Below are 9,209 nucleotides of genomic sequence, written 5' to 3'. Positions count from 1 at the left end.
GGTTTTCGACCTGCTCGACACCGCTGGCGCTGCGGAGGGTTTCCCGCTGTCCGGTTAACGGGCAGTGAAATGCGGGTGTGTGGGTGCGGGTGTGCAGCAGGGACTCCCCGCTGTGGACGCGGAGGCGCTGTCAGCCCCGGCTGTGCTCCCTGTGCCCGGCGATCCGCGGGCTGTCCTGCACAGGGCAGTCGGTGATGGCAGCGTTTTGGTTTTCTTAGGCAGCTTTATTGACTTTGACAAGGAACCGAGGTGCTGCCACCTATGCCCAGACACTCCAGAATATCCCCGAGACCCAGGTCACCACTCTGGACAACGGTCTCCGTGTAGCTTCCGAGGAGTCCAATCAGCCAACGTGTACGGTAAGGTTGAGATAGTTTAAGGGTTTGCTGGAAGCAGCCTTGCCTAGTCTGTAGCTGATCCTCCACAAGTGACAAACCCCTGTTTGAACCAGAGCCTTCAATAGAGACCCTAACACGTCTCTTGGTTAACTGGTGGGATGAATGTGGCAGCAGAAGGCCTGGTCTGGCTTTGTGTAAGGCTGTAGTGTAGCTTTCACACTCTACAGATTTTCTCAGCCTTACAGTTGTTGTGTAAGCAGTAAGTGACCAGTAATAGTTTTATCTCTGGCAACACTCACAGGGGCTTTTGTGAAGCTGCTGGATCAAAAGCTAAAGTGTGTGTGGGAAACAGTTGCTGGTGCTTGTTCTTATTTTGGTGCTACTAGTGCAGTGTCTGTGGAGCAGACTTCTTGTCACTGCTGTCATGTTTGTGACACAAGGCTTAGAGCATGTTGTTTGTTTTCTTTTCCAACATGTGCACACGATGCTTTTGCCACCAGGTGGGCTTGTGGATCGGGGTGGGGAGCCGCTATGAGGATGAGAAGAACAACGGGGCCGGTTACTTTCTGGAACATCTGGCCTTTAAGGTAAGGAGCTGTGGGCTGGTTCCACAGGATTGTGGGGAGAGCTGCTCTAAATATTTGCTTACGTATTGCACCCTCGCTTTGGAGGCTGTAGCTGTTGAAAGAGAGTGTAAATGAGGTCGTCTGAGTCCCAGAGACTTTGCATAAAGTATAAAAATAAACTGAAAAGGCACCCAGCCTACATGGTGCTCTTTGTCTGAATATGCAGCAGTTTGGAAGCATGCATGAATCAAGGCAACTCTTATTTACTAGTTGGTATTTCCTTTTTTAAAGGAAAAAAGTCCTGAGTAACAAGTGGTTCTGAGTCTCTGGGGCTGTGGTTCCAATCCCTGGCTGTCCCAGCCACTGTGTAGCACACGTACAGGACTGTGAACTGAAGCATGTTTCTTCAGGTTAACAGCAGAGCTCAAAGCAGCATTTCCTGTAGCCACATATTTTTCTTTGATTTTCTTAGTGGACCAGCAAAGTTTAGAGGCTGCAGCTCTTACTTTTCTAATAACATAAGTGTCTGCTGAACAGCCCGAGGGCAGAAGGCATCTAAGCCTGGGACTCACTGACTGGAGTCCAGCCTATGCCATCAGAGGCAACTGCAGTGTCTGGCTCGCTCCTTAGGAGATGAGATCTGTATTAGGTGTAGTTTTCTGCTCCTGTTTTGGCTTCCTCTGAATATTGCTGCTTGGATTGCTAGAAACCTGCTTATTTTTGGTTTAGGCTTGTTCTTGGTTTAATTCCAATGATGTGATCATGAGCCACTGTTGTCTCTTAACATAGATCTCTCCTTCCCCACTGGGTTTTTATTAGTCCACTTCCACCCTCCTTTAGCCAGAGTAAATAAGCCAAGTTTTAAATCTCTCGCTTTCTGCAATTGCTCGTGGCTTTTATGAACCATGTGACGGGTTTTATTGGTTTAGATCTTTATTGTTCTCTTCCTTGCTTTAGTTCTGCCCGAGAGGGAGATCTGTTCCTTTCACAATCGTGTTTATCTGTTTTCTTTTAGGGCACAAAGAAGCGTCCTTGCGCTGCCTTTGAGAAGGAGGTGGAGAGCATGGGTGCCCACCTGAACGGCTACACCTCGCGGGAGCAGACTGCCTATTACATAAAAGCCTTGTCCAAGGACATGCCCAAAGGTAGGATGGCCCGTGGGCTGGGTCTGATCCGGAGGTTAAGGATGAAGCAAGTGCATGTGCTCGTGTTTCTCCCCCACTAGCATCCTTTCTAACAACAGACTAGGGAGTGAAGTCGTGGCTGAGCAGTAAATTGAGCAGTTGAACAGGGCACTGCCATGACGTGGTGCTCAAGGCTGCGAGTTCGTGTGTTCCTCAAACCAGTTTTGCAAAGATTTTGTATGTCAGGCTGCACTGTGTTGCCAGGACAGAGAGTGGGGGTTCAGTGGTTGTGGTTGTTTTATGGAGCTGAGAAACTGAGATCAGCAGCAGCTGCTGTGTCAGGAGGGCTCCGTGCAGCTCTTGTGGGTGTTGCTTGTGCTCTCTACAGCCACGTGCAGACTCCTCCTTGGGTCGGTTTTGACCAGAGGCCCTGATTTGAGTCAGAGCTGTGGGCCCTGGTGTTGATGGCTACGCTGTAGATGTCACAAGCTCCCTGTAAGGATTCAGCCTGTTTCTCTCCCTGGAAGTGTTCAAGGCCAGGTTGGATGAGGCTTTGAGCAACCTGGTCTAGTGGAAGGTGTCCCTGCTGATGGCAGGGGGGTTGGAACTGGATGAGCTTTAAGGTCCCTTCCAACCCAAACCATTCTATGATTCTGCATCAGTACCCCACTTCTGACGTGCTTTACCTTCTGCAGTTGCCTGTGTTCCACGGGCAGTGATGCTTGGCAAGCTGTCTTGGAGACTCCATGCTGGAACAGTGTTGTTGGTCCCTCTCTGGTGCTGTGGGAATGGGTAGCACTCATCTCTGTTAAGTTGCATCCCCTCTGTAGCGTGGGTTGTTGCTCCCTCCTCTCGCGATGCCCCTGCTGCCCGTGTGTCTCCTTTCAGCGGCGCTGGGTAGCAGCCAGGCAGCAGGATTGCTAACACAGGGTGTGTCTTACAGTCGTGGAGCTTCTGGCTGACATTGTGCAGAACTGTGCGCTGGAGGAGTCTCAGATCGAGAAGGAACGGGGTGTCATCCTTCAGGAGCTGAAAGAAATTGACAGCAACTTGACGGATGTTACCTTTGATTACCTCCATGCCACTGCTTTCCAGGGGACTGCGCTGGCCCGCACTGTCGAGGGGACCACGGACAACATCAAGTGAGCAGGAGGATGTCTGTGGTACACAGCCCGTGGGTTCAGTCCTTGGGGTGCACGGCTGCTGCTTCTCGGTAGCGGTGACTGCACGAGGAAACCAGTCGGGACTCGGAGCTCATCTCTGCCCGTGGGCTGCTCCCTGTGTCTGGACTGTGTTTTCCCCGTTGGTGCTGATGAAAGTGTAATGCAGCACACGTTCTTCTCTAGAATCCCCCTCACACAAGATGTACTTGAACCTTCTCCCATAGGTGTCAATTTGACACCATTAGAGAGATGAGGAGCTCGGGGTGCTCGTTACAGCAGTGGCCTTGAGTGCACGCACCCGTTAGGGTACTGGTAGCTCAGTGACCGGGTCAGTGCTCTCTGGTCTGTATTGAAGTCTGTCCTTAACTCTGTCTTGGTCACTGTTTCCCATTCTCTGTGTTCTGGAATTAGAGCACAGGGAAAGCACAGACAGTGTAGTCTTTTTTCTAAAAATTATCATTACCCCACAACTAAGCCAATCAACATCATCACTGCTGTCTCTGCACCGTGAACTTGCTTCTCCTAAGCATCTTATCCCTCTGACTACTCGGAGATGCTGATATACTGGGTCTCTCTGCATTCTTTCTAGGCATCTGACTCGAGCAGATCTAGCTTCCTATGTTGATACTCACTTCAAGGCACCTCGTATGGTTCTGGCAGCTGCTGGAGGTAAGTTCTAGATCCTTGTAATTCTGGGAAGCCTAGGTGTTTTCAAAGCCATGATCAAACCCCTGCCACACATTTCTAATGTAACATCAGATGATTTTGTTAAATGAAGCTGTTCAAGACTGCAGAGCTCTCTCTCGTTCCCATTGCCAGGTATTTCCCACAAAGAGCTGGTAGATGTAGCTAAGCAACACTTCAGTGGAGTGCCTTTTACATACAAAGAAGATGCAGTGCCTGTCCTCCCGCGCTGTCGCTTCACAGGGAGTGAGGTAAAGTTGTTTTGGTCCCCCAAAAAACAAGCAGCTGTTGCCAAACTGTTGAATGAATGTGAAACCAATTGTATCTGCTTCTGAGAGGAAAAATCTGTTTGTGTATCCCAGAGAAGCTGAAGATGCAGCATCTTGGTAGTGCCCCTGTGTTCTGTTCTTGGGGCTTATTGCCACAGTGTGTTGGATTTTAGATAGGAGCCAAATCTGTTAGGAGTGTGAGGCTGTTGCTCACATCATCTGCTGGAAAATTCAAATATATCAGGGCAGCTGTTTTGTGCTCAGCGGTGCCTGAGACCCTTTCGCTGAGATAACAGAGTCCCCCACTTTGTCAGCCTGGTGTTGCAGCAGGCTGCAGACAAAGCCACAGTGCTCAGGCAGCTCTTCCCCACCCCTTGGTGATTTTCTAGATCCGTGCCAGAGATGATGCTCTGCCCGTTGCCCACATTGCTCTTGCTGTGGAGGGACCAGGGTGGGCTGATCCAGACAACATTGTCCTCAATGTGGCTAATGCTATCATGGGACGCTACGACCGCACATTTGGAGGTGGTAAGGTAAGAGGCTTGTGAGTGTGATAGAGAGAGCCTGGAGCCTTTTGATATGAAATATTCTGGGGACCCTGGCTGAATGTGCTTTATGGGAGGCTTTTGTGGTCACCTTCCAGCTGTGAAGTGGTTGGGAGTCTGGAAAGTAGCACAGATGTGCAGTCGAGGCTGATCCAGGGCTGTTCTTGAGAGGTGATGCTGGGAGATGAACTGAGCCTTCTCTGCTCAGTCTGGAAGAGGTTTCGCTGATGAATTCTCAGCAGCTTATTCCTACCCTCACAAACTAACCACTCAGTGGGGGGGTGGTGGAAGCAGGACAGAATAGTCTGTAGTCTCATGATGCAAGCTTGCCTTACAATTGCAAAGCAAGTGGAACTTGTTTGGAACCCCAGTATTGGATCCATTCTTGTCTGGAATCTGTCTGGCCTGCATAACTGTGCTAACCCCTGCTACTGGGAGACCTTGCACTTCCCATTTTCTCTCACTCCTGTGGTGGTATGCATGCCAGCTCCTCATCTGTGGCTGGGAAAGGAAATGGTTATGCTGGATGGACTCTTGGGCCATTGTCTGTGGCTTTTCCACCAGTGAATCTCATCTGTTGACCACATGAAGGGTCTGAATTAGGCTCTCCTTCAGCAAAGTGTTCCGCTCTGTCTTGTCTGTGGTCTTTGTGAAAACAGCTCAGTTGGAAAGAATTTGAGCTGTGAGGCAGCTGTGAGACTGAAATGGCTGACAGTATCTCCCTCCTTGCTTACAGAATCAGTCCAGCAGGCTGGCTACGCTTGCTGTGCAGCATAATCTCTGCCACAGTTTCCAGACATTCAACACCTCTTACTCTGATACCGGCCTCTTTGGTTTCCACTTTGTTTCGGATCCCCTGTCCATAGATGACATGCTGTACTGTGCTCAGGGGGAGTGGTAAGTACAACTTTGGGGAAAGCTCCTGTTCAAGTCCTGACTCTCTTACGGGAGGCTGAGCTGGTGGGGGCAGCGTATTAGGTCTCCAAAGAGCCGTGTCTCTTTATGAACTTCTTGGTAACTCTCGTTCTGGTTAAGTGATCCTGTAAGTGGTTTCTGTAATGTCTTAGGATGTGGTTTTTGAGGAGCTATTTTAATCTCTTGGGGCTCTTCAGGTCTTTTGTTCATGCTTCCAAGTATTAGCACTGAGGTTTGGGGTTTTTTATATACAAGTGAGATCATTCTTTAGGGACAAAGCTTTCCCAGGTGCCCAGGAGACACATCTCCATTGTCTTGCTAAGCTCGAGCAAAGCAGGCAGAGTTCCTGCCTTTCAGACTGTTGTGTTGTGACTGATAAATGCCCTGCTGCTGGAGTCATGCCAGTGTTTGGGGGCCTTCTCTCTGTCCGTCTTATTGTACGTGTGTCTATCCCAGTAACGGTTTGAGGCTGCATCTGAAATGCAGAGCTGAGCTGTGCTGTGTGCGGAGCAGATGGAGTTAGCCCTTGCCCCAGAGACGTTGCAGTTGGCAGGGGAGGAAGGGATTTCGCAGCTGGAGTCCAAACAGACTCTGTAGAACTGTCTTGTTCTTTCAGCATCAGTTTCCATAGCAGCTTGCCATGCGTGGGAATCGCTGCCGCGCCTTCCCTCCCTCGTGCTGGCGTACCACAGACCGCTTGCCACTGTGCCTGATGGGCAAGCCTGAGCCAGCACCCGGGCTGCTTAGACCTTTGGGAGTGTAACTCGGTGTGTGACCTGCTGACTGGTATCCCCTGCCTGTAGACTTGAACTCTTTCTCTTGCCTCCCTTCTGCTGTTCAGTGCTCCCCAGTTCTTAGCTGTTCTGTGGTGATCAAGAATCTCAAGCCTGCAAGACAAGTGATGTTGATAATAGCTTATTTCTGCAGAGGCTTGGGAAAGAGGAATTCACTTTCTGTTTGAGCAAACAAACATCTTTAAGAGCTTTAGTGGTCTTTCCATCTCCTCTCCAGGATGCGTCTGTGCACTAGTACCACAGAGTCAGAGGTGAAGAGAGCCAAGAACTATCTCCGAAATGCCATGGTGGCTCAACTGGATGGTATGTTCTGGTTTAGGGATTGAGCACTGCACAGCTTTCAGACAATTACCGCTTGGGTCTCTCCTGGGGAGCGAGAGCTCTGCTAGACAGCGCAGTGCTGCTGGCAGACACTGGGCAAAATTCCCTTTTCCCTGCTTTGTGTTCCTCCTGCCCTGTTGTCAGAGCAGCTGACCCCAGCCTGCTGTGCTCAGGCTTGCTCCAACTCTGTAAACTTCTAGTTGTTCTGTGGCTGAGGGTGAAGTTAGAATTGAGAACCTCAATCTGGTCTGCATTGGCTGCAACACCTTGGAGACCAGTGAAGCAATCTTTGTATTGCTTAACTCCTGCTGGAGCTGCTTAGAGTGGTGACTACAGCTGGTACTTCATTAGAAGCTGTTCAACGGCTAGAGTCGCTTCTCTCTGCTTTGACTGATGATCAGGCTGTGCAGTTCTGGAAGGCTTTCTGCTGTGCTGACGTGTGATATCTTCAACATCTAGGTACCACCCCAGTGTGTGAGAATATTGGAAGCCATCTCTTAAACTACGGACGCCGTATCCCTCTGGAGGAATGGGATGCCAGGATTGCTGTAGGTATCTGGTTTGTTTCTGTTGGGGTCCCTGAGCATGGTTGGTGTCAGTGTTTTCTGGCCTTATTTTGCTGCATTAACATGAGGTTTACTTATCCCTTAGTCAAGCTGCCTGGAGTTCAGACAGTCAGCTCACTGACACCCATACAAATGGCAGAATCTCTGGCATAGACTCAGTGTATCCTGTGTCCCTGTGTCTGGATTCAGTCCATCCTGGAAAGAGGGCGTACGCCTGGGTTAAGCAGCACAACTTGAAATTCCTTTAACAGTTTCCCTAGTGGTGGCCAGCATCTAGCTTGTGTTACTCTGCAGCCACTGTATCCCTTGGAAGGCTTCAGATTTTTGGCTGCCTTGTCTTCTGTACCCTCAGAAGAATGTGCTGTGTAGAACATTAGCCATCCTCGCAGATAGGAGTGGTACAGTTGATGCAAATGGCCCTCAAGGCTCTGAGGATGTCTTTTTAATGATCTTTATATGTAATGGCAACAGTAGCTTCCAACTTTGAGCCATGCAGGTCTGCCAGAAGGGTTTTTAATTGCTGGTTTTATATTTATTAGGCCGTTGATGCAAGAATGGTGAGAGAAGTCTGCAGTAAATACATTTATGACAAATGCCCGGCAATTGCAGCAGTTGGTAAGTAATATGTGACAATTAGTACACAGTAGCTCAAAAACCAGGAAGAGGTCATGAGCTGAGTGGAAGGGAGCTGCAGGCACTTTCCATGTGTCTGTTCTGGCCTCCTAACCACTCTGGTTCTTTGCTGGTATCCTCCTACCTCTGCACGTTAGATGTGCCAAGGCACATTTGCCAGGAGATCAAACCTGGAGGTGGTAGAGATGCAGTGGCAGCGAGCTCCTGGCTGTCCTCCCACCTCTCTAGTTGCTGTGGAGCTGTGACTAAGACTGGGAGTCCCATAGCTGGGTGCGGGCCCACCAGCGTCTGCCAGGTGTCCTTACCCTGGGGTCATGGTGGTTTATGTAAGGGAAGTGAAGGGACCTGATTCTCTTGTGCTGCTCTGGCATGTCTGTCTGGCCAAGGACAAATTCCTGTCAGAAAACCTGCCTGAGCAGCTCGGCTCCGCTCTGCTGCCTCCTTCCTGTGTGTTGTGGATTCCCCTCCTCCATGCAGCTGTTTCCTCTGGCCTTCAAAGCAGAGCAGCTTGGGAAAGGGAGAGGGTTTTTGAGCAGGAAGTTGGAATGAACTCACCAAAATCTGGGACTTGATCAGTCCTTGTATTTCGTACCTGTATGTGGAGCTGTACTGAGCATTGTGGAGCAGTGTGAGAAAACAACTCACTCTGAGCAAACAAGGAACAGTTCCTCTGTTAGGACATGGTGTCTGCTGGTTTTCCTGATGCAGGTTTGAGCTGTAGTTGCCTGGTTTTGTGCATCACTGCCCTGCCACCATCTGCTTTAAGACCATGGGAAAGTGCACAGGGATTTTAACTCTTGTTTCCAGTGACTGACTCTTGTTTTGTTCACTCAGGTCCCATTGAACAGCTCTTGGATTACAACCGGATCCGCAGTGCCATGTACTGGATCCGTTTCTAGGACGTGTCCCTGCAAGATGGAAATAGTAAAGCTGTGGACTGTGACAGGTTCCTTCTGACTCTAAATGTCTTGTGCACCAGGGGCAAGATGAGTCCCATCAAAATGGCTGTCTTCTCCATGTTAAATGTGTAAAAATAAAAAGAATATATCCTATGTGGAGTTGGTGCTGCTGGTAGTCAACCGTGTCTTGCTGGGTCGTGTGTGTAGGCATTGTTAATCTTGCCAAAGACCAATCGGTCTTGATTTGTCAGGGCTCGTGCTAGAAACTCCTCTGTGTGTCTGTCTGCAGCCTTGCCTCCTCTGTCCTGAGCTGGCAGCGTCCTGGTTCAGAGGTCTTATCGTCTTGATTTGTCAGGGCTCGTGCTAGAAACTCGTCTGTGTGTCTGTCTGTA

General features: G+C 49.8%; 1 protein-coding gene across 1 annotated transcript; it reads left to right on the top strand.

Moving 5' to 3' along the window:
- Positions 1-218: 218 nt before the first annotated feature.
- UQCRC1 (ubiquinol-cytochrome c reductase core protein 1) lies at positions 219-8,997 on the top strand (the record flags this gene model as incomplete). Its single annotated transcript, XM_010176960.1, has 12 exons — positions 219-359; positions 839-925; positions 1,920-2,049; positions 2,972-3,170; positions 3,781-3,860; positions 4,011-4,126; positions 4,534-4,677; positions 5,426-5,586; positions 6,616-6,701; positions 7,179-7,267; positions 7,825-7,900; positions 8,753-8,997. Coding segments are annotated over 12 exons (1,374 nt in total), but the record flags the coding sequence as incomplete, so codon positions are not given.
- Positions 8,998-9,209: the final 212 nt, after the last annotated feature.

The sequence above is a fragment of the Antrostomus carolinensis genome, unplaced genomic scaffold (genome assembly GCF_000700745.2).
Source record: "Antrostomus carolinensis isolate BGI_N321 unplaced genomic scaffold, ASM70074v2 scaffold26551, whole genome shotgun sequence".
In the NCBI taxonomy this organism is placed as follows: domain Eukaryota; kingdom Metazoa; phylum Chordata; class Aves; order Caprimulgiformes; family Caprimulgidae; genus Antrostomus; species Antrostomus carolinensis.
The sequence above is the reverse complement of the archived record's forward strand: the minus strand, read 5'-3'. Positions and strand labels throughout refer to the sequence as shown.